At 39.1% G+C, this 26,353-nt stretch overlaps 1 protein-coding gene across 2 annotated transcripts; it reads right to left on the reverse strand.

Annotated features, from left to right (window-relative positions):
- Positions 1–1,011: 1,011 nt before the first annotated feature.
- Positions 1,012–26,265, reverse strand: PAXBP1 (PAX3 and PAX7 binding protein 1). Of its 2 annotated transcripts, none has more exons than XM_083438595.1 (18): positions 25,627–26,265; positions 22,257–22,385; positions 21,180–21,356; positions 20,104–20,325; positions 19,081–19,184; positions 18,014–18,234; positions 16,653–16,842; positions 12,386–12,509; positions 10,965–11,064; positions 10,420–10,535; positions 9,112–9,311; positions 8,000–8,144; positions 7,768–7,889; positions 6,118–6,194; positions 5,945–6,011; positions 3,295–3,441; positions 1,927–2,081; positions 1,012–1,161 (listed from the first exon to the last, which is right to left on the reverse strand). In XM_083438595.1, the coding sequence occupies exons 1-18, from the start codon at positions 26,096–26,098 to the stop codon at positions 1,044–1,046; spliced, it is 2,886 nt and encodes a 961-aa protein (XP_083294721.1). In that variant the 5' UTR covers positions 26,099–26,265; the 3' UTR covers positions 1,012–1,043. The 2 variants fall into 2 exon arrangements, with proteins under 2 accessions (XP_083294721.1, XP_083294722.1); XM_083438596.1 differs by having other exon boundaries at positions 22,257–22,382; positions 25,627–26,248.
- Between the last annotated feature and the right edge of the window lie 88 nt (positions 26,266–26,353).

Genomic DNA, 26,353 nt, shown 5'->3' on the forward strand with positions numbered 1-26,353 from the left:
CGAGTATTCACAGGGCGCGCTCCCGAAACACAAGCGCGCTCTCGGTCTCCCTCTCTCCAACGCACGCGAAGCCGGCTCTGCCCTTCTCCGCGTTCCACCTCGCGCAGGCGCGCTGCACTCCCGCCAGGACTTATTTCACCCCGGCGAGCCCGAAAAGAAGTTGCGAGCAGCAGCAGCGGCCTCCCATATCCAACCCCGCCCTCGCCGTGTCAAATAAGTCTCAGCTAGGTAGCTGGAGGAGGGGGAGGCCTGCGCCTGCCCCTGCGCAGAAGGGACCCGAGGCGCCCTGCGCGCGCACCGCAGCCCAAGCTTCCCTCACAGATATATATATAGACCAGACTACACGGGCCACATGACGAGGTCTGGCGGGCCGGATTCGGCCCGCGGGCCTTGTGTTTGACACCCGTGCCATAGGATATAAACAAATATGTGGACATAGGGGAGGGTTAATAATCTGAATTATTAAATTGTGAGAAAATATATTGCCAGTAAGAGTTAAAGGGATAAAAAAATTATACAATGAAGTGTCTTGAGTTTTAATTGTGACCATACCATTACCTAAAAGCAGCTGTGAATTTTCAGCTATTTTTGTCACCAGTACATACACTTCAAACAACACTGTTACAATTTTGGACACTTCTTTACTCTTACCCAGGTCATACTATATTCACATATTTATGACCAATTTTATTACCAAATTACTGAATATCTTACTTTGAAATAAACCATTATTTCAAACATATAACTATGGGAATATAAATATTTGCAGATCAGTTAAATGAATTTTACAGTGTAGAATTTCCTATTAACTAATGGGCAGTTTAGTGACTAGATGGCCACCATGTAGTATAAAAATTTTGTAAACAAGATGCAGTTTTCCTGGCTTCTTTTTCACTTTGAAGACATCAATACTCTTACAGATGCTGTATATAAGAATGCACTTTGTATTAAAAACAATCGTTTACAATATAAGAAAACTTTACATATGTACAAAATTACACTTCAGGAATGATTTTTAAAGCCCAGAATTAACAGACAAAGTTTTATTTCCCTTCACTTAAATTTTTTAATTCTTTCACATTATGATCATTTGCAACTGTTGCAGCATGGTCCAGTGCTCGAATACTTGATAGAAGTTTTATTATCTGTTTTATATTCTCCCTAGGAAGAGAGGGAAGAACTTTAGTTAGTGCTTTTTGCAACTTACCATCTGTACTTTTCAGAAACAATTGAAGATACTGTTTTGACAAACTTTTCCACCTGGATTTTTTAAAAAAAATATATTATAGCACCCAACTGTAAATAAAATCTCTAAGCAGTTTATGAAAAGGTCTCTGCCTTAGATGTTCCTTCTGTATTGTTTTTAATATACCTTTAGGACATATTTTGGTACTGTTTACCTGTTTTATAGTTTATTTGTAAATCGTCTTAAAACATGTAAAAGGAGATTAATAAATAATCTGCAGTAAAACTCAACTGTCTGATGTGCAAAGATGAGGTACTGAATAAACCAGGACGCTGTACTGGCACACACAAACAGTAGGAAGACACTTATATGTTTTGTATCAAGCTGTTTGTTATTTTTAAATTACATATAATATACACATGGCTAATTTTCATTACAATAATATTGGTTAAGATCCAAAAAGTCTCATGTACAAATCTAAAATATTCTCATACTTAAAAGGATTCTTCAGATTCCCTCCATCCCTGCAGTCATCCTAAACCACCCCCCTCAACTTAACAAGAGTTTATGGGATGTATGGGGAAAGACTCCTGCAAAGCCTAGTTTATGGCTTTTTGAATCCTGTTTATATTTTATAAAGCCATCTTGATAAAATTAACAAACGGTAAATAAATACCTAAAATAATACAATAAAAACAATCACTACTTTTTAAACTGAAACAGTGTTAAAGATAGGTTACCTTGCATTTCTTTTTTCTACATCAGAGCTTCCAATGCTATTTCTGTATACTGTATCAGCAAGATGAACAAGATATCTACAGAGGTTTTCTAGATGTGATATTGTCTTACTTCCTTTAAGATTAGTGAACCACTGTTTAGGGAAACAACTGATTACCTATAGAATTGAGAAGAAAAGAGTGGTTTAGAGTATAAGGTTGAAGCAGCAATTACTGAGTCTGTTGTTTTTGACTTTGCTGTTTTTGTGTTTTAGTTGCTGGTTTGCTGAATTTCATCTGTGCTATAGGAATCTGCCTTTAAAGAGCTTACTCTGAAAGGCAATATATATGTGAACCTCTACCATTTTGGCTGGTTTCATTATCATGATTTTCATCATTGTTTATTATTATTCGTAAAAGCACCTAATATGCATTCATATTGTACAAAAATATTAACAAGTCCTTGGCCAGATTCACAATTTAATTAAAATATTTCGTATCACCTTTCAGCAACTGTCAATAAAAAACTTTTATATCCTTTGATATCAATTTATTAATTTTACCAAAAACATGGACAAACCTGAAGTCTTATGATTGTCAAGTGATCTCTGTGTAAGTGATTAACATAAAATTTTTAGAAATAAAGCCTGGCAGTTTCTGTGGCTGGCTGGTGTGGTAAGCTTTTTGCTGTACTATCATTTTAATCTCATCCTTTCACTAAGTCAAGAAAGCAGGATATGTGGAGTTCTCAATTTTTTTTGCAAAACAGTGCTATGTAAATATTTCAGAAAAGATAATGACTTGGCTTAGGTCACTCAAGCAGGCTTCAGGGCTGAATGGAGATTTCAGTGTGGACTGTTGTTCACTTTTATACCCAACTTTCTAGCCATTACACTGCACAGCATCTTAATAAATTTGCAGTATACTGGCCTGGTTCACACATCATATGTAAACAAACTATGGTTTAATGTGATCAAATACTGTTCTAGTGCACATTGCTGTAAAGCTCCAGAAAAGCTCCTCCCTGCTTCTGCCATATCACAGCTGGTTTGTTGTGTTGTCTGAACTATGACTCAGGCAACTGGGAAAAACAAACCACAGGTGGTCAGCCAAGAACAAACCATGGGTAATGCTTATGCTTTATATGGAGAAAAACAAACAATGAGTCTGGCTTCAGGTGACATGACAGAACAGATTCCGGCTTCTTTTGTTTGTGACACAGCAGCAGCAAGACTGCATGAACTTTTGAGCAGTGTGTACTAGGATGCTGATCCTTCATGTTAAGTCACAGTTTACTTTAAATCACGATTTCATGTGAAGATGCAAATCAGGTCACTTAAAAAGGATGCTTAACAATAGAAATGAACAATTAAACGTTACACTTTTACTTACACTTTGAGCTTTCTTAATGCTATCATCTCCATACTCAGAATTCTGGAAAGCCATAAGAATGTATCTATTTAGCAATCCATCTATTGATAACTCTTGTAAGGTTTTGTTGGAAAGGATTCCATGCCACTGCAGAAAGTTTCCTAATAACTGAACATAGATAATAAAAAGTTGAATATAAAAAGCAGAACTATTAAAATATACATCATTTACATCTGCAGATAATTATCAATGAATGAAAACATTTCCATTTTAAATACAGAATTTAAATCTGAATTATATGAGCCATGAGTATCCATATTTTCTGCTAAGGGGTATTGTGTGTTATTAAAGAGGACTGCTAGCTCTCTTGCTGGAGTAGGAATTTGTTCTAGCCTGAAGGGACAAATAACCAAACCTAACATTTCTGTAGTACAAATCAGTCAAAATTAAGCCTGGATACTACTGATTTCCATTAGAAAAAGTTACGCGTTCTTCTTTTCTCAAGCAATATGTATTTTTATGGGAACCTATAAACCACAAAACATGAAATATTAAGTATTGCTGCCATCAGAAAAGTGGCCAAAATTCTCTATGTGGCAGCTACAATTACTGACCAGCTACAGAAATAAAATTGATTCCAGAGTGAGACTACACACTATCAGTACTTCAGAACTTTGAATTAGGCCTGGAAACTAACTGGCAGCCACTGGAGTTGGGTCAGGATTGGTATTATATGCTCAACCCATCTTGCCCCAATAAGCAACCTGGCCACTGAATTCTATACCAGTTGAAGTTTCTGAACCATCTTCAGAGGCAGCCCCATGTATAGCATTGGAGTAATCTAACCTAGAGGTTATTAGAGCAGAGACGACAGAAGTTAGGCTATCCCTGCCAGATAGGGGCACCACCAAGGCCACCTGAGCCTCAAACGACAGTAATAGATCCAGAAGTAAAACTAAAAAAAAAGGAAGACCCAGAAGTACTTCCAAGCCCAAGTACCTGCTCTTTCAGAGGGAGTGTAACCCCATCAAGAGCATGGAACCTCCCATTCATCCGGTCTAAGGAATGACCCACTAACAGTGCCTCAGTCTTAGCTGGATTGAGCTTCATTTGATTGGCTTTCAACCAGTCCCATTATCGAGGAAAGACAACAGTCCAGCACATCCACTTGCAGGTTTAAAGGAATAGAACTGTCTGTGGTATTGCTGACAATGCACTCCAAAACTCCAGATGTCCCCACTCAGTGGTTTCATGTAGATGTGAAACAGCATGGGGGATAAAACTGAACCCCGAGGAACCCAACACTGAAGGCTCATGGGGCTGAAATGCGCTCAAGCATCACTCTCTGGAAACCATCATCCAAGCAGGACTGTAACCACCGCAAAGCAGTGCCACCTACCCTCAACTCAACCAGCCACTTCAGGATACCAGGGTCAATGGTATCAAAAGCCACTGAGAGGTCAAGGAAAATTAACAAGGACACATTTCCCCTGTCTCTCTCCTAACATAGGTAATCATACAGGACAAAGTAGTTTCTGTGCCAAAACTGGGCCTCAATCCTGATGAAAATGGATCTAGGAAATTTAGTAACAAACATTTCCCTGGACTATTATGCCTCATGAATTTCAAATTTCGGTTATTGATGTTTCAGATTCAGAACACTCAAAAACTTATTTCGTTTAACTATATAAAGAATTCATAGTTAAAAACTACATGTAACATTAGCACTTTCAAAAATGCACTTGTCCTCTTAATACCACGTATATACAGTAACTTTAAATATACAACAGGGATGGAGTATGTGTGGCCCTCCAACTCCCATAAGCCCAAGTCAGCATGGTCAATGATCAGGGATGATGGAAGCCTCAATAAGCATGGGGCAGTGGGGTGGGGTGAGATGACGACACCTTTTATGCCCTTTGGCATAAAAGGTGTCGTCAAGGGCTGCATTCTGTTACGGTAACCGTGCAGGTGCTGTTTATCAGTAGTGGGTGGGGACAGATACAAAAGTGAGCAGCACAATGGGTGAGACTCTTACCTTTATACAGTAGGTCACAATCCACTCACACAAATGTCAGAACTTACACCCCCCCCCTCCATCTTCCTTCCAGACAAGCAAGAGGCATCATGACAGTTCAAGGACACATACTAAACAGGCAAAGGCACTTGTGGGAGGCTGTGTGGTCTAAGGAGTTTTGAGAGCACAGGGTTGAGAGAATAGTGCATATGTGGTCTTCCATACACACAGCCTTCGGAATCCAACGTATGCAACACGACAGCCATGCACCATGATAATCTAAGACAAGTGTTGCCAAAACAGGACCCATGAGCACACATATGCCCAGAGACCTTCTCTGCAGGCTGGTTGGTGCTCTCCCCAAAGTTAGACTTATAATAATTCTACTATACACAGAACAGGTTGTGGTGTACACATGGTTGCAGGTGTGTGTGCTGCCCACAATTCTGCTGGTTTGCAAATGTGCTCAGGGGGCCAAAAAAGGTTGGTGACCCTGAGCTAAGGTCACAAATGCAGCAATGCTGGGTTTGGAGTCAACATGCCTACTTTCTTCCACAAACAAATTCACTTCACACTCAGAGTCAGTTACCAGTTATCAAAAGTAAACTTCAGTAGCGCTCCTAAGTTTGAAACTTCATCTGTTTGCTAGCTCACCTTCACTGAAGACCAAAACTGCCGCTGGAAAAACAAGTAAGGACCAGAGTTCTTGTTTTCTAAGACACTGAAAAATAAAAGTTTTATTTAAACTTCAGTAGTATAGATGACGTGAACTGTTGATGTGATCTATTGTCATAATACTAAAAGATTCTGCAAACCAATAATCTTACCTTTTGGGATAAAGTGGCATGAATACATCATCATCTAATGTTCTCCTCATTCTAAGCAAGAGGCCTTTTAGTAATGTCTGAAAGAGTTAAAATTTAACATAAGATTGTGAAATATTTTTTAAATTTCTTTTTAGCACAAATCTAACCAAATATCCCAGTAGATACTTGTGCTAGAGAAGTCTGTCATGATACCAGATTATTTTTACCAACTTTATATTTTCTATTAATTTGAATTATGCAAGTTAGCACGAATGGGAGACATTAAATTATGAAAAAAAATGGGAGGCACTGAATTTGTGTATGCAAAACAGGGTCTTCAGGTGGTCCCTGAAGGTCTTTTGTACAAGGACAGGATTTGTTTTCAGCATGTCCTAGAAACAAGTCCCATAAAAGTCACTAAAAACAGTGGTCTGGATGCAATTGATTGTGAGAGGATTTTGTTCATCTAATTGTGCTTCTCTGCCTCTTGCTGCAGCCTCCTGGAGACAACAGATTTTCAGTTAAAAGAGGGGATAAATAAGTTTTTAGTTTTCTTTAAAAGCAGACTGATCTATTTATATCTGGAATATGACTGGCAATTTCTAAGCTACGTTTGATTAGGTGTTTCTGAAGAAGGAGTATCAGATATTTTGGAAATGATCACAATTCAGAGAGTTTAACTTAGCGGGCAGCATTAAGCCATGGGCATAGTAGTGATATAAATATAACCTCTCCTGGTGTTATATGAAAACATTCCATCAGGGACCTTTGTAAACTTTCTTATGAGTTCTGCAACTCTCATTTGCAGTCTGCTATTTTCATCATTCCAATAAAGCAATGAACAGAGTAGTGATACAATGACTACTGCAATCAACACAAGATAATATTACCAAGGTAACTATCTGTAAACAAACAATAAACGTCCATGAAAATGGCAAAAGTAGTTTATTTTCAAAATAGGTTTTATCTTAAACAATTGCAAATGCAGTAAATAAAGAGTTCACTTTTAAAATACCAGTGGTTCAGTGCCTGGACGTTGTTCTGGTAATCCAGCATTTCAACAATAAAGAGCATAGTCATCAAGCTTTGTAGTAAATAATACAGTAGCACCTCGGGTAATGTAAACTTTGAGTTGCGAAAGTGTCTACTGCGCTGCGCACATGCACAGAAGCGCTCTACCATTTCTGCACATGCACAGAAGCGGTTTGCTGCCACAAGCACATGCGCAGAAGTGGTCCCTCCAGTTGCGGAAACCTCGGGATCCGACCAGAGCTCTGAAACGGATCCCATCCGCAACCAGAGGTACCACTGTATACAAGAGAACACTGTATACAAGAGAAGACAGAATGTAAACCACTTAAAGCAGGGGTATATCTGTTCCCATCTGCATGTTTCCATCAGGAGGAACATAAAAAGAGGACGATGGACAGAAACTACTTTTGCTATTTTTATGGACATTTATTGTTTGTTTACAAATTTTCATCATTCCAGCAACACAACTGTGACACACCAATCCCTAAATAGTTACCAGTTACATAACACAAGGGAACTACAATTGCTTCTATTTTAAAATTAATTTAGGATTGAGTGCAAAACATGAGTAAATGTCTTAACAGTAGCAACCAGACATAGCAGTCCAGTCCTACAAAAAGATAAAAGAAATTTTTTTACCTGTGTGTTTTTGTTTTCTGCATGTACCACTGATGGATAACCATTTACTAGTTTCTGGGTAATGGCTACCATCCTAGATGTCTGTGTTGTAGAAAAAGGGTCCCATACATTTTCAGCAAGTACTAACAACAACAAAAAAGAATTATTACTTCTCAAATCTAAGTGTTTAGATGATGTTGCTAAAAATTAGAAACTGCTGTGCTTTTAAAATGACTGTATGTTTATAAAGTACCTGTTAATTTAGGCAGAAGCACTCTTTCCACAATAGTAGGCAATAGTGAAACATCAGCATCATCTTTCTCTTGGTCATATTCTTCACATCCATAAAATAGCAAAGATTCAAACCACAGCATACTCTCAAAGTCTTGGCACTTGTCCTATTAAAATAAACCATTGCTACTATAAATACAGTGGTGCCCCGCAAGACAAATGCCTCGCAAGACAGAAAACCCGCTAGACGAAAGGGTTTTCTGTTTTGGAGGTGCTTCGCAGGACGAATTTCTCTATGGGCTTGCTTCGCAAGACGAAAATGTTTTGCGATTCCTGGGGGGGTTTTTTCGCTCCCCACCCCCTTTTTCTAAGGCACTGAGCTGCTAATAGCCTTTTAGCAGCTAATCCGCTAATCCCTTAAGCCTTTAATAGCCTCTAATCCGCTAATGGGCTTGCTTCGCAAGATGAAAAAACCGCAAGACGAAGAGACTCACGGAAAGGATTCTTTTCGTCTTGCGAGGCACCACTGTATGGTTTTTAAAACAAAATACTAATCAAGTGTGAACACTCTATCAATATGTTAGTACAAACATTTAGGCTAGGTGCCTCCTTTTCAGAATGTCCTTGTAGAGCCAGGAGCACATCATATTTTCTGAGGCTGTGCTGGCACTGATGTCAGCATGTTTTTTTCAGTCACCTATTTGCAAACTACTGCGTCAAGGCTGATCAAGTTGTAGAAGCCACTGTTCTGCACTGCAATACCATCAATATACTGTCGCAGCAGACTGACAAAGCAGCTAGTTTCTGTAGTTCAGAAGATGCCATTTGGACATTTATGACCCAAGGTGGCTTCCAACACATATAAAAACATAATAAAACATTAAACTTTAAAAACTGCTGATACAGGGCTGCCTTCAGATGTTTTCTAAAAGTTGTATAGTTATTTATCTTCTTGATATCTAATAGGAGGCCGTTCCACAGGGATGGCCCCACTGCCGAGAAGACCCTCTGACTGGCTCCCTGTAACTCCTCGCAGTAAGGCCCTCAGATCCAGGGCTTCTAATCACTTCTATGTAACCATTTTGCCTTGTTTAACAAACAGAACACAGTGAGCATGTTTCAACTTTCTCTCACCTCCAAAGGGTTCCAGGTAAGTAACTGAAGTCTTATTAAAGGATTTAATAGCTTAGGTAAACAAAGGCCAATATAAGCATCATTGTAAGAAGACGAATACTTGAAACGCCATGCTTCAAACTGCGACTTAATGGCGTCAATGGATGAAAAGTTTTCTACCACATCTTCAAAAACTTTGCTGGACTCCTTCAAAATGCGATCTAGGATAACAGTATTTTAAACAGCATAAATTAATCTCCTGCTTTATATCTGCAATGCAGTTTCAGGCAAACTTTCAAGCAAATATACTATAAAGAAATTGTTAATATCTATACTGCTTTGGTCAGATGCAGAGCTGAATGTGCACAAAGAGGCTGGTAGAAGCCAACTTTCCTACCCTTTCTTCCTCATAGCAGTCTCCTATGTCCTCTGCAAATACTCTCACTGAGCGGCTTGGGACCCTGCTAAATGGTGGTGCATTATGGTGGTGGCTGAGTGGAAATGGGGAGATGGCCTTTTCCTAATTTCTAGGGATCCCTCCCTTTCCCCCTTTTTCAACAGGATCTAGACCCTTACCAGAGGGTGCTGGAGCGGGGGACTACCAGGGAAGGAAGGAACAAAGTCAGCTTCAGCCATCCCTGTGACACAGTTCAGTCTGAATCTAGCCCTTTCTATTGTTTGTATTCTGCCTTTTTATAGCAATGGCATAACAAAGTTATTTTTTTCTTAAGAAGTTGGTTTTACAACTACAGTGTTTACCTCAATGTATGAAAGTACATGACTTGATTCGAGAGTGTGCCTGTGGTGATAATCACTTGAAAGCACAGCATCATGGAAGTAGTTCCATGCGGCAAAAAAAACCCTGTGAATAGTTCCACTTCAAAGGAAATACATGTAATTATGACACTTACACCCTGTCTTTTGTCTCTAACACGTCTTGAAGGAGGCATGCAATGAAATTCCTGATCCTGACTATTCAGAGAAAAGCAGCAGTCAAAAGAGAATAAAGAGGAACATGGTATGAGCCAAGAAGCCTGACTTCTGTAGAGTGAGTGTGTGTGTTTTACAGCAGGAGGTTCTCCTTGCTAGTAAGATAAGGGTTAGACTAGGGCTGGAATTCCTTCTCCAGCTGCCTGAAATGAATGGCTGATGATGGCAGGGAGCAGCATTGGCCTGTCATTCTACAGATGAGATAATAATTCCACATTTAAAGTTGCTTTTAGAGCATGGTTGAAAGTGTCATACAATCTAATCAAATAAAATTTTCTCTACAGAATACTGCGATCTAGATATTACTATGACTTCTGACATTAAGATGAATAATCTGACCTCGTTCCATATTGAAGTTTGTAGTATCTGTTGAAGTTTCTTCGTCATCACTAGAAAGGCCTTCAAGGTGATCAGCCATCTTCCCAGATTGCTCTCTGGCAAGTCTACGACGAGCTCTATTAAAATGAATAGAACACAATGTTGCATTAAAGTTAGAAAACCAAGCTTTTCCCAAACAAAGGGTACCTGTTATTTTAAGGAGGGATGCATCCTTCCTGCTCTCCCTTATTTCAAGAGGAAATGAAGCAGAGTTGAAGCCATCTGACATGTTACAGGACTTGTGTAATTTGATGACTAGTACCTCAGCCCTGAACATTTTGCTACTTTCCCCTTCTTAGTTTGGGATTTGTCATATATCTAGCAGCCAGCTTCCACCTCCACTGTGCCACACCATGTAAGAATCAAGCAATGTTCTACCTACAAGGTGAGTGGCCCATCATTTATCTGCAAGCACGTGAATATGTAGGCTGTATACTACGTAGAGACAGCAATCATACAAAACATGCATTCCAATACATATAGAAGTAACCTAAATGCTGTTGTACCTTCTTGCTTCTCTTTCTGCAGTCCGCCTTTTAACATGTTCTTGGTACAGTGTTCTGTCTCGTCCAAAAGAATCAAGGTTTGGTGCCATCAGGGCTTTACCTGTGAGAGTACAAACACTGAAATTAGAACACCCATTCTCCAGTTACAGGAAGCATAATAATGACAGTGTTTTTAGCGGGGATTTTTCTCAGCGGGTCCCTATAAATCTGCAATACATCTATAAGTTTGACAATTATAACCCCCACACAGATAAAGTGGTGGCGGCTGAATTATCTTCTGAAGCGATTACCAACTGGGTAAAATATTTGAGTGCCTTCATCATTATGTGCAAAAAAAAAAAAAAGTCACAATCAACTTATCACTCAGAACTCTTCAGTAACAGTAAACACTTAAAAAAATTACAACATAAAAAACTGTCCGTATTGTTTAAAAAAAGCATTAGTGTTCAACATTTATATGGAGTCAGACCATTGTTCTATCTAACTCAAATTGTATGCAGTGACCGGCAGCAGCTATCCAGGGATTCAAGCAGGGGACATTTTTAGTTCTACCTAGAGATGCCAGAGATTGAACCTGGGACTTCGGCATGCAAATCAGATGCTCTGTCACTGAGCTACAGCCCTTCCCCTCTCCATACAAAAAAATAAAGAAAAATAGTCCTTTAGTACATCTAAAACAGGTCACATTTCTATTCTTGGTGAACAGCACTGAAGAGTATCAGGAACTGACAGATTTTCAGTTGGTATTAAGACAATTAGTACTGTTGTAGGCTACAATCTGATATCTGATTGTTGTCATATACTGAACATTTGAAAACAAAAACTAGAGAATTTTGGGATGAATTTTCCTATTATCTACCAGCTTGGTATCAAAGAGGGAATAAGATTTTACCATAAGTACTCACTTTTGCATAATTTATTTTACAAATTTGTCCTAGCAAAATTGCCTAATACATATAAGACAGGAAGGTTAGCACACGTATTATTTGGTCTAATGTTTGACGTAATGAAGGCATGCATGGCAAACTGTACCTAGATTGTGTTGTGTGGGTGGGGGGCTTTTTGTAAGCTGCAGAAATAAATATTATTCAAAAGCTAAACTTTGATCAGAATCGCCTACATGTTTTTTTAGGTTTAGAGAACATTCTAAAAAATACTTTCAGGAAGGGAGGAAAAGACAACATACAGTTACACACACATCTAACGTGTAAAAAGGGATCGAAGCAAGATGCTATGGCTTTCAATCACTGAGACAGAGAACAGGAAAGGCACTGTATAGAGTCTGAGCTAAGATTCTTTAATCTGATTTTTTTTCTACCAGATTTAAACCAGACATGCTTTCTGGTTTCACTTTAAATTAAAACTGCACTATGTAAACAAGGTTGTTTAATGAATAATAAAAACCTTCAAGATGGACTGACTTGAATGGCTTGAAAACTCCGAAGATTCATCTTTAATATCATCTTGTCGTCTTTGGACAAGGCGGGAAGCTCGCTGTTTGTACAGCTGATGCATTGCTGATTCAAGTTCGTTAATCAGGAGCACCTGTAAAAATATAATACTCCGTAATAAAAAAGTCTTCAAGTTTTAACTGTATGGGATGCCACCCTATTCCAAGATATACAGCTACACATTTAGCTGCATCGCTTTCTTTTTACTGTTTTAACAACTGACTGCTATTTAACTCAAGAAAAGTGCATAGAAAAGAATGACAAGAAGCTACCTCACGGAAAGCATAAGAACAAGCCTGCAAAGAAGTCCACAAAAGTTACTAGTCTGTAAGAACATTTACAAGGTTACCCTACAATATATATTCAATAGAAAATTATTTCACTTGGGAGTAGGCCAAAAGAAAAAAGGGAAACTCAAAGCTTCTTTACTTGATCTCTTGAGGGCAATTAGGACTTGCCATAGACTATTAGACATGTGTTTACTTATAAGCCAAAGAACAAATATATAGTGTTGAATCAAGAGTTAAGCACAAGAATTACCAAATTAACTTCCCCACTCCCTCTTCCCCATGTCAGCCCTTAAGCACCCCAAAATGCTCCACATAGTGTTGGGCAACTCTGATGAATGGGGTGGGCTATAGTGCAGAAACTAGGGAAACCCCCCCAAACCTGACAGAAGCAACTTCTTTTGTATTTTAAAAATATTTTCTACTGTTTTACTAATTATTTTGATTTTAAATTGTTGTAAACAGTCCACAGTAATATACAGTCACTAAATATGATTGGATTAATAATTATATAAAGAAGAAGGTGCCTTCGCCTGATTTTAAGGCATTCCCAACATTCCCCTTCAGCATAACTCCTAGTCACCTGGATTTGCAGTAATACTGCACAGGCTAAAACGTGCATTCAGAAAATCACTACACATAGCTCCCCATTTGAAGCAAGCAATCACTGTGGAATTGGATTTCAAGCTGCTATGGCCCACCTGCTTGTTCATCTGAATCTATCCTTAATTAATTCTTTCCTCTACTAGTAGTCCAAGTAATTCCAAATTTGTTTTAACTGTTACTTAATAAAACTGTTCTAGCAGGGACTTTGCAATGACCTCAGCGTTTCATGAGATCACTTGATGAAATAATTAATGCACAATAAAAAAGTTTCTTTACAAATTGAGAAAGAAAAGACAGAACATTTCAAGGAAAAAGTGAATTTGCATACAGGAAATATCTCTCTTGGAGGTGATATAATGAAAAAAATATTAAATATTGAACAGAAAGCACAACTTCTTCTTTTTAGTCAACATTTTCTTAAAAAAATAAAGGGCAATTTTTAAAAATCAGTCTTGTAACCCAATGACTGAATGTATTTTCGATAAAGTTTATTAAGGAACTGGAAAGATTTACTTACATTCACAAAAGTCCAAAAGCAGTTACAAACATGAGCGTTCACGCTAGACACAAGGTTGGTTTTTTTTAAACCTATTTTAGTTATTCTACTCTTGATATTTTTCCACCAGCAACTGAGGCTGAGTGGCTGCAAGCACTACCACATCGACACAATGCATCATGCCATCAACATCACTATTTCTCCATGAGTAAAGCTGAATCCTCCTCAAAAATTCAAATCTATTCAAGCTTTGATATTCTTTGCCAAAATATTCAATTCCACTTTGCCAACTCAGGGGAAGAAGGAAAGAGGCAGAAGCAAACATGAGAAAAGGACATAGCCGAAGAAGACAGTTGTATTTCCTGCTGTTGTTTCACAAGCAGGAGCATCCTATGTGAACAAGCAGGGCAAAGCTATCTTGCTCTGCCTCACAGGCTCATCACAATCCATTATACACAACCACACTAGTGTAAAGTGAATAGGACTCTTCTTGCATTAGTTAAGAATTCATTACTAAAATGAAGCAAAGCCCACAAACATTCAGAGTGTACTGCTAGCTACCACAAGTTCATAGTGCAATTTTCAGCTACGTTTAACGAGTTTCCTACCCACCCTGCTGAGATCTGAAAACTAGGTTACTGCGACACAATTTTCTGCTTCACTAGTCTTTCCTTGTCTGCCTTCCTATTTAGTGGAAAGAATCTAAGTTTTAGACAAAAGTTTTTTCATCCATACAGAAGAGTCGTTCCAAACCCATAATCATACAGTCTATGCTCATAATTTTACTAGCAGAAATCGGGATTCAGATCACCATAGTGGAGAAATGGAGTAACCTGATCAAGACCTACTGATGCTTTCTTTGAAATCTACATTTTGCTCATTTGCAACAGAATCCCAAGCAAGTTTACTCAGACATAAGTCCCATTGTATTCAATTAGATTTACTACCTAGTGCCCAAGTTTACCATTGCAGGCCTAATTTATATTTTAATTGTTATACTTCTGCACTTGAATAGAACTACTAGTTTTCTATACCAATATTACTGTTAACTTTTCTTCAAAAATACAGGATTGAATCCTACTTTCTATTCACAGGATAGGATATTCCAACCTTTCATTTCCTTCTACATCCCATGAAAGTTTCCTTAAAAGACTGAGGGAACCTCTGGGACAGTATGGCTTATGATGCTGAGAGTTGAAGCAGGGAGGATGGAAATTCTGAAAAACCAGGGGCTGACCAGGGGCATGAACCATTGATTTGCACAACTATACCTTTAGATCCAAGCCAAAGCAACTAACTACATTTTAAAAAAAACTTTCCAGGGAGACACAGGGAAACGCAAGGGCAAGGGAAAGACTGGCTGGTTGTTGTATACTGCATATCAAATATCCGATTCGCCTCCCTCTTGGTGTCCAGACCTAGTGCTTCATGATTTAAATAAGGTTTATTGGCTCAATTAGTGGGACCAATCTGTTACAGGAATACAGAATGAAAATGGAAATAAAACTTCTAATAAGCATTAAAATAAGTTATCTGAAGTTTACACTTCCACCAACAACTCCAAAACCATTGCAGCTTACATTTCTACCAAAATCTAAAAACAAAACAAAACATTCTGAGACTTTGATACTTGTTTATTTAAATGGATTGTTTTCTCCTGCTCTGGGCTCTAGGGCCCTATTCAAGTTACAAGACAGCAGGTTATGACTGAACATCAATATCTTAATAAAAGTAAGAGCTGTTTGACTATGGAACCAACTCCATAGTCATAGTTAAGCAGAGGTTGGATGGCCATCTGTTTTCCTGATTATAATGAACTTGCTTATGTTGTAACTGTACAATATTTTCCAAGCCTTGGATTTTCTTCTGGTACTTTACCTTCAGATTACTGAGATTCCAAATTATTTGCACCAGGAGGTTTATTATTTACAGATTAACACAGATATTGAACTTATTTTTTTTTATATGGTGCCACCAATGTGCATGGCACTTTACAGTGCACAAGTGGTCTCGTCCCTTACTAGATAGCTTACAATATGACATCACCAATAGCAAATTATCTCCACAGGAAAGTTTAAAAGAATTCTAATTCATTTATGTTTAGTTTTTTAAAGATGAAACAGTAGAAACAGGAAATTCATCCTAAACTTGGTGCAAACTGATGCCAAGTTAATCAGTCCTATGGAATTCCAGGAGGCTTACTCCAGGTTGAATGTGCACGGGCTTGAAGCTCAATCCCAACAATTTTTTTAAATGTATTTTTTAAATACATCCTTCCAGTTCTAGGAAAGGCAAGTTGCAGTACAGATTAGTAAAGAACTGCCTGAAATCCAAATTAAAAGTACAACACTTTGTAACAAAAGGGTACCTGGCACTTGACACTTATCAGCAAGATAAACTGCTTTTTTCAAACCTTGCTTTAAAAGCAGTATATTCTTCCTATGAAACTGGCCTGGGTTCCCAATATGCCATGGGCTAACCTGGGCTTTAAGTGTCCTTCCTTAACCAATCCTGGCTGCGAAGAAACTGGTCTGTAGAATCCTTATGTGGGTCTCAGGTGTTGTTGGGTTTTTATGCTGGGAACCGGGAAATGCAAATTAAACAACCAGAATCTGAGTCATGATTGAGAACTACAATGGTTTTCAGAAAATGCTTCTAAGAATGAGAAAGGTGGCATCACAACCTGAATGCCAACGCTGTTGTATTCCAACAATGACTTACATTGTTTTCACCACATTTAAAACCAAACCTTCAAACATGTGCCGAGTGTTTCATTGGCATGTACAAGAGAACTGAGCACATACTAAACTTCGTTACTGAAAAAGATGAATATATTTTGCATTCTTACCTTTTCATTGAAACACTCAAGCAAGTCTTGGACATACCCTCGCATTTCTTGCAGAAATTTATACCGTTCACCAACACCCCCAGAAGACCCTTCCAATCTTTCGATTGCCTTGGTAGACTCTTCACGTCTTTGCAGATGCTTCTCATGTTGCTGCTGATTTGCTTTGTGAAATTCTCTCATTGAGTCCAACCTAAATGTCAATGGACGCTCGTTTACATCCCAAAGCATACTGTAACCTACAGTATACATGCACTATTTTTCTTATAGTAAAGAAAACTACAAGAAACAACATTTAAAGCTGTATTGACAGCTTTAAAGAGATGAGGAAACTGTGGCCTTCTAGGTGTTATTGGCTATCTCTACTGACCACTGACCATACACAGGCTGGTGGTCCAAGGAGGTCAGTTTCTCCATCCTCACACTACTCCACCCCAGAAATCTGTGCTTTTCCAACTCTCCCCAACATTCATAAACCCAAAGCTTTCCACCTAGCAGTGGAGTACATCACATCTTTCTCTACTCCAAAAGCACCCTGCACACTCACTACATATGCTACTTTTATTTCTTCCAGCTGATGCATAGTATACCCAGGGATCCTTGGTGTACCCTCTACCAACCACACACAAAAGTGGCTGTTTCTTTAGTCAATTTTACCTCATTTCTGAATTGTGTTTGAATCCTATGTACATATTATGTACATAAAGCACCCCGGTTTATATGGCTCTTTATGCTATATGCAGGGTATTTATTATCTAACCACATTTCCCTTTGCATAATCAGTATCCTGAATTCCTGTTGCCCTCAACAGAAATGGGAAGCACACAACAATTTCTCCAACCTTAACATTAAGAACTTGCTAACTCAAATGCTTAAGCTTAGATTAAAGGTGTCATTATTTATCTATTAATCTGACTCACCTTCAAGCCATTAAGATACATGCTTATAGTAAGAAGTACATGCAACTGCTCAGTTAATCCATGTTATTTCCAATTTTCAGTAAATGTTACAGCATTTAAAACTACTAAACATGTAATGTTAAGCCTTTGTCTAAAATGTTTACCTATTCAGAAAAGAATGGTTTATACTTCTCATAAAAATATAATGTGGTAAGCTAAGTATTACTGTTCTTTCAATCCCTTGGCTACAAAATTAGTTTTCAGTGTCCATTCTTTTCATGTACCAATCTTCAACATGATCAAATGGTCATTTCCAGAGAAGTAATCCAAGCAGCCTTTTGAACAGTTTGTTTTCTTCCTTTTTTAATGAGGATGTATGGGCTTCCATTGATGAAATTCTGCATCTGCCCCCCAGACTGAACCTAGAGGACAGGTCTTAAATTTTAAGAAGTTGGTGTGCCCTACCTGTCTTTAAGCTGTTTCTTTACCAAATCAATAGTAACAGGAGTCATCTCATTACTGGGAGTTTTGAAAGGTACAGTATTATCTGTTTTGTGAGATTTTGTCTCCGATGATCCATAAGCAGCATATGTGTAAGGAATGCCATAAGATGAACCATAAGGCATTGTATGGTAAGTATTCTGGTAGTACAGGTTATTCATTTCAGCAGGTTGACTTGCTTGAACCTATAGGAACAAAATATGTGTAAACCTTATTACAAAAACAAGGTCACAAAGCTAATTCAGTCCAACAGGCAATTTTTAGAAATTATATCTTAAATTCTACCTGCCCATGTATGTTTCATGTGTACACAAGTGCTTATCAAGGAAAGAAGCAACTCAAAATATCCATCACTCAATGATAAAACAGGGAAGATTAGCTTGGATAATTCGTCCTTTCAGCTATGCTTACATCCCTGGTATGCAAATTGTTTTACTGAAGGGGCACTTTTATGATGGGAGGAGGAGAATGGAGGTCCCCTCTTCTATTCTTTATAGTGCACTGCCAACCAGTCCTATTGCCACAACTGTCAGATCCTCTATTTACCTCTTGCCTCTCAGTTGTGGTCCTGACCTGTTTAAGGCTTTATAGGTCAAAACTAGCACTCTGAATTGGACCTGGAAACAAATTTGCATCCAGATTAGGATTGGTATTATACAGGCAAACCATTTTGCTCAGGTGAGCAACCTGGCCGCAAAATTCTGCACCATCTGAAGTCTCCAAACCTTCTTCTGAGGTAGTGCCGTGTATAACACACTCCAGTAATATAACCTAGATGTTAGATTAGATCTAACCCATGTTTTATCAAACCCTGGTCATGTACCAGTAGGCCTGTTCAACAAGTGAAGAATAATGGGTCAGGACAAGGTCAGCCCCAGAACCTAGCTGTCAAATATCTTTGTCACAGGTATCTACACCTCTTTTCTCCCCTCTAGCACTGGCAATTGGGGTCAAGATGAAAAATCCGGAGCTTTATTTAGCCAAAGGGTCATCATTTGCTACTACAATTTTAGAATTCCTTTAATACATGCCTGAGGTATATTAATGCCTTTACGTATCTGTTCTTGCTCCCATCGACTGAGTTCTTCATCCTGTTCCCCAGCAATCAGGGCTTCATCATCACTTCCTTCGATACCTGAGCACAAAAACATAATAATCAGTAGGAATAGAACACACTAAATAATGGCATGTCGAATACTTTATTCGAGTTTTCTAAAGCTTCCATGCCTTTAATGAAAAAGGCAAACATGTAGCCCTGTTTCTGAGGGAATCTCAATATGGGGGCATGTGCCCCTACCTCATATTCTGTTGAGTGAACTGGGGTGTACCCAAGTATGTTTGAGGAAAGAAGATTTTTGCAAATTCCTGTACAAAATAACTGGCTCTGCACCCTGTGCACTAATGTGAAGACTGGAACTCGGCTATCAGCCAGATTTTCCCTTCTCTTAAAGTTGCGACAGAGTTCACAGTAGTTTAAACTTATCAAAATATGAATGAAAATACATCTTTTTGTATTTCTTAAAATCACAGATTAATGCAGAAGCAGAACAAAATTGTGGATAGACACTTGCAACAGTGACATATATCAGAAACAGATATTTTGTCATTTTTAGTTGTACCGTGTTTGACCACAGGCTCCTCCTCCTCATTCATACTCCAATATGCAGCTATAATAACCAAAAGTACACTGTATAACTGGAAAGGCACTTCCATTTGTGAATGATGATTTCCCCAAATCCATCTCCACTCCTGATGCATTCCCCATGCCATATGCTAGACAATACCTGAGCCTCAGCAGTGTTTTTAGAGGTTGCAGGGAGCTTCAGCAAGGAGGCAGAGGGAAAGCCTAACTGTGCAACTGGATTTTCATTCAACCTTTAGATCCAAGCCAAACTGTTTACTATAACTACCAATGAATTTATAACATGCAACCTCACTATTACATTATACTATTAAGCCACTGAAAATACAGTTTTTGGAAACAATTTACGCCAAACACTTTTAATAGCAACAGCAGAGCATTTGGAACTTATTGCAACTTTTCATCATTTTACCTATTTCCTCTGCAATTTTTTGCCTTTGGGACTTCTCTTTCACAGAAAAGACTATTCTTCGCTTCTCATCATCATCTTCATCGTCACTGGCATCATTTTCATCTTCTCTAACAAGGCGCCCTTTCCCTGGATCACTGTCAAGTGGCAAAAAGTCCCCAAGCTCACGAGCCATTTGGCGCTTTTTTCTAGCAGCATGAATAAAAGCAGCATCTGGAATTTCTCCTAGAAAAAAAAATGAATGTGCTTTTTAAAAGCCATCAGTTATATTCAATTGTGTTCACATGCTACAGTTCCACCTGCATTCTAATTCCAACTGGCTGCAACAGAGGCACAGGCAAGACATCATGACCTATTCCCTCAACCAGGCTGGGATAATCAGCCATCCAGCTCTCCTCCAAATATTTCTTCCCTGCAGCCATCCCACTTGGCTTTATTGAAGAGAGAGTTGATATAGCAAGGCTTGCTGCGGCAGTACTTTCAACTCCGTGGTTATGTAAAAGTCTAACAATATCTGAATACTGTATGAGTAGCCACATTGATCACATCCACCACAGGCTGCTATGTTCCTGTGACTGAAATGCAATTAAGTAGAATCTGAAGTAGTAAATAGGACCAACAGATTCAAATTCATTAAGCCAGAATTAGTTCTAAATAATTCATGAAACAGAGGTAGACAAGAAAAATGACAGATATACAAAATCAATTTGTCAGAGAAGATTAAGATGGACTATGACTTTTAAATAGATATTCAAAGATGGAAGCCGATCAATTACCTAAACTAAATCAAATCTAAATATTCTGTTAAGGTATTAATAAAAAGTGATCTAATTAAGATAATGAATTGGTTTCCCTTTCCCCTAATTTCAACTTAAAAGGCCAGCTAAAAATACCTGGTCTCTGAAGTAGAAAGAAGGAGCAACAGCTTTAAAAAGACCCCCATGCTGTGAAGATAACGGAACTGGAACTGCGATGGGGTGTCATCCAACTACACTGATTGACACAGCCCTGCCTATGGAATGAGAAAGGCAAAGAATTCATCTCAGGATAGCCTCCTCCTGAGAAAAAAATACACTAACCTGGACGAAGAACATTCAGAGAAGACAAAGTACTTGAAAATGCTCCTACAGCTTTTGGCTTTTCTTCTTCTTTCTCACTTTCAACTTCCATCTCCTCTTCTCCTTGTTCACTGTTTGCAGCCCCATCTTCTTGAATTGCATCTTTAATCTGTCCTGTCTTGTCAGCAGACTGTTCGGCTGCAAAAAAGTGTGCTCTTGAAGTATTGTTTTGGAAAAATTATTTTAACTATTTTTTAGAACTCACATTATATACACCCAAGATAATAGCCCTGTGCAGTCCACAGATGTGGCCAAAACTAATGAATTTTGGAACTAGAAAGTGCAGTGAAACAATTGACAAATATGAAATATTAATTTGATTTCAACTGCTCCTTAAAAGGTTGGGGAAAGCAGGAAAGGCTGAACTAAAACGTGAAGCTTACTAAGAAACGATATTTAGGTTATTAACATACCTTAAATTGGGTTAAGAACTCTGCACCTTAGAGCTGATGAAATTTTGATTAATCTGAACTGTACTTTATTTGAACATCTACATATTTAATTGGTACTTAGTACTCTGGTTGCTTATTGGCAGTGCTTTTTTTCTAAAAAATGTTTAGGGGTACTCTCATTTTCCTACTCATACTGAAATACTGCCCCACAGTGAGGCCAAACTTCGATTCACAAAATGTTTAGGGGTATGCACACCCGTGTCCCCCCCCCCGAAAAAAGTACTGTTTATTGATCCTATAGTATTTGAAACTTAAATTTAGTTCTTACCATTATCAACTACCCCTGTACTTTTTATTCATTTTTAAAGTTAGTTCTCTATTGAAATCCCTTCCCAAGAAACTTTGTGTAGCACCAACATTGATTTCTTTTCAGCGCCAAGAAATAACTGTTTTATTTCCCCTAGCTTTTAAAGTATTTTAGGCATTAGACAATATTGTTCAACTACTTTGTTTTTTTCCATCAGTAGTTTACTATATCTGCATATTTTCATTTTGTAAACCACTCAGCTGGTTGAAGATTGGCATATACCGTGAACATTTAAGCATAACATTTCCTATTCAGTTATAATTTCAAGATAAAGATTACCATCTGCTAAAGAATTGGTTTCTGGTTTTGTCTTCGATTTTTCAAGGTCTTCTTTGTATTCTTTCTTAAGAAGCTTTACTATCTTTTTGCTGTAACTTGATTTCTTCACTTTAAAAACTTCTTCTGCTTCTTTAGGAGAAAAAATAAGCATGAATGAGAGAAATTACAAATCGGCAAAACAGTGACTAATGTCTCTTCAGCTATATAAAAGGTGTTATATAGTGCATTAAAATATATCAAATCCATCATTTTAACTTGACTAAATCAACAAACCCAGTTTGTTTCTCACAACAGCTAATCCTTACAATGGGAGAACCCAACCCACAGCTCCTGTGCTATCCCAATACCACAAGTCCTAATTTGCTACAAGAATGAATTCCAAGAGGTCCAATAGCAAAACAATACCCATAGCACCTGAGGTGCAATATATATATATACACTTTTAATGTAATTCTTTTAAACTCTTTGTTGGATGCTCTTCTTAAAGGCTACATGCTCATAATTAAAAGGCAGTTTTAATAACTAAATTTTATTACTTTACAATTCTTCATAAAGAATCTTAAAACAAATCATAGAAAACAGCACAACAGAATACAAAATAGGTAAATATAATTTTAACTTAAGCTCCAAAATTGGACACCTGCAGATTAATAAGCCGTTTTGTTCACTACATGTAAGGGAAGGGTGTACTGACATGTCCTAGAGCAACCTTCTTCTTTGAAATTAAATTTACAGGGCTCCCCCCCCCCCACCACGTCAAGGCAATCATTAAGTCAATACATACTTTTGCAAATGAATACTTTTGCTTTTCTAGCCCACACATTACCATTTCTTAATTCTATTTACCCACAGGCCTCTAGACAAGGGCTGTGCTTGTTTCCATAGGAGTGCTCTTTACAACAGTCTTTCAGTCAGGTACAGGCACATGCATACAAAACCAATGCATGTAGTCACTTATGAAGGATGTATATAAATAGCAAGCTATCCTTTAAAATATATTTATATACACTTGACTGCATCCTTCATAACTGATGTGTTCTTAAAGATTAATTCCCAAGTGTTAAACATCATTTTCAAAAAAAGTCCTTAAGGAGGTCCAGCAAAACACACATTTGAAAACTTCTATGTAGATAAACCAAATCAATGTCAAATTGTCCAAAGTTCATGTCTGGCCTTTAGCATGGTAACTTGAGTACTACATAAGTTATCACACAAGTTTGTTTTAGTGTCCTACCTACAATTTCACTGTTTATTTTGGAGCCCTGATGAATACATTTGTTCCCAACAGTACAAAAGATTTGACTGGTTACCTCCAAAATGTTATATCAAAGGAAGACTAAGAACTTTCCGTTCTAACAGCTTTTAGTTTTTGAAATCTCTGTTATAACCTGCATTTCCTGAAATTCTGATATTTTAGCTGCTGTTTCTGGTGTTTTACATTTTTTTATTTATCCAACTGATTTTCTTTATGTTGTGAGTGACTCTGAATGTTTTTTGTGACAAAAACATAGGATATAAACCATTGAAAAATATAAAGTACACTCTCCACCTGCCTAACTTCCAGAGGGGAGGAAACTCAAAGAAAAAGATGTCATATACTGTATTGGGTTACATAGGCGGCTTCCTACTATAAAGCTATTCTTGAGAATTTATCAAACAAAGATGTTTCATTTTTATTAGAGGAAAACAAACTGCTCTAGTTTGCCCCGGCAACTGTCAAAACTTGCTTCAACATTTCATAGGGTGGCCAGATGAAATTCCACTACAGGAATTCCACATCCTCTTTTCATAGACATTTACTTTTTGTTGGCTACTTTGTTTTTGTGAGGATGGGGTTGGGCCAAGACAGAATATCAAGCAGAAATGAGCAACGCTTAAAAGACAAGACAGTGTGCATATTCTTATATTCCAAGGATAGGAAACCTGTGACCCTCTAAATGTTAAATAACATCAAGCTCAGTCACCACAGCCAATGGTCATGGATGATGGAAGCTGTAGTCCAGTAACATCTGGAAGGCCTCAGGTTTCCTATCCTTGCTATATTCCCATGCCAACAGCACAACCCTATGTCAACTCAATAGTAAATCCCATTGAATTAAATGAGGCTTTCTCAGAGGTAAGTGCTTATAGGATTGCTGCTTGAGTGTTAGCCCCCTACCCCCAAACAGCCAGACTTATTACTGACTAGGCTTGTATAGAATCACACTGTTCACAAACTGTCATGAGTACTGGTGTAAGACAGACCCCTATATGGGAATATTTTAAAAACATTCCCTCTCTAGGTAAATAAATAGGAAAGTATGTAATACGTATACAGAAATGCAAAGTTTGGTTATACAAACAAAACAATATCTGTTTGTAAATTAACAAGGTACAGTGGTTGGATTTGCACCAGTCAATGAAATATATTAAATGATATAACCTTAATATACCTCGCTATCTTTGCAGTCTCTCAGTGCTCCTCTAACATTACTAAGGAAGCAGTAGCACCAAGTTGGCAGACAAAATTATTCATGCAATTAATTTAGTACAGACTGACAGTGTTGTTCTGGGAACAGGACTAGTTGGCTGCAAATTTATTTTGGTCAGAAATAGAACTGCCAGTGATGACTGACATTTATGACCCGGTTTTCATGCAAGACTATCTCTGCATGTGGCTTTTCCCTCTAACAATGCATGGATCAGTGAAGAATTATATCCCCACACACTTCTGTACGTGTTTCAAATTAAGAGCTGCAATTGAAACATGTAACTCCTTCATACTATGCACTTACTTTCATCATACCACGGTACAAAATACCTCATTTAAAAACCTCTCTAAGATATATCTTTGGGGCTTTCCTACAATAACTCAGTAGAACGTATGCATGCTTAATGTATGTTTACAATGAAGCACATGAATGTAACATGACATATGCATATATGTATGTCGTGTGTGAATGTGGGGGGGGGGGGGAGAGAAATGGAGGCCATTCTCAATATCTCCCGCGGCCATTTTACCGATTTCTCCCCAATATTTCATTTTCAAGGCAACATGTGACATCTGTACCCGATCGGAAGCTCACCTATTTTCTACTCTACTGAATAATCTCCATAGTTCTGAGCTGCGACGAATTCCACATATATATCGTAACGCAGAATGATACACGCGGGGTAGGCAGTAACGTGCAGCCTAAGCGGAAGCGCTTTGCCATATGGCAGGTAGGTTGTAACTAGCAAAGGCCGGAGGAAGGTGGGGGGGCGGGAAAGCCTGAAACAACCGAGTTTCAAATTACTGGGGAGGCAGCGCGTTCAACGCTGGTCGGGCAGCGGGAGCAACTAGGCCCCGGCAGAGGGAGTGGAGACGAGGGCGCCCGCTAGGCTGGCTCACCTTCTTCTTCATCTTGGAAGCTGAGGAGGCTGAGGCTCCCGCGTGGCGGCGGCTCCTCCTTGTTCTTGTTCTTCCGCTCCTTCAGCTTAGAAGCCGCCGGCACCAGCCCGTTGTTCCCCGGGGGCGTCTGTTGCGAAGGGGGCGGCGGGGGCGGGATAAGAACAGGCGGCGGAGGCTGGAGCTGCGGGGCCGTCAACCCGGCACCGCCGCCTCGGCCGACCGCTTCAGAGCCGCCGAAACCGAAGCCGCCGCCACCACCGCCGGGACAAGCTAGGGGGACGCAGCCCGTCGGGAGCGGCAGAAGCGGCGGCTTCGGACCCGGCAGCAGGTCGGCCTCTCCAGAAGGCCCATCCCCTCCCGGCGGCGGCGCCGGCGGCTGTTGCTGCTGAGGCGGCGACTCGTCTCGCTCTTCGTCGTCCTCCTCAGACTCGTTCCGCTTCCGCACGTTCACGCGCCGCGCCTTGCGGAACATTCCGCTTAGGCCCAACCGACACCGGCGCGCGGGAAAGGACCTGCACAGGAAAAAGAGCGACGGACGCAGAGGCGCAACCACCGCAGCAGCAGCAGCCCGGAGAGAGAGCGCGCGCGCGCACACCGCCGCTCGCTCCTCAACTCGCTCTCCGCAACTACATCATCGCAGCCATAAACCCGGGAGTTGCTCACAGCGCCCTCTGCTGTTCTCCGCCGGCTTGACCCCTCCCTCCTCCCGTCATGGGGAGGAGGCGGG

Source organism: Podarcis tiliguerta (genome assembly GCF_965153285.1).
Source record: "Podarcis tiliguerta genome assembly, chromosome: 4".
NCBI classification, from domain to species: Eukaryota; Metazoa; Chordata; class Lepidosauria; order Squamata; family Lacertidae; genus Podarcis; species Podarcis tiliguerta.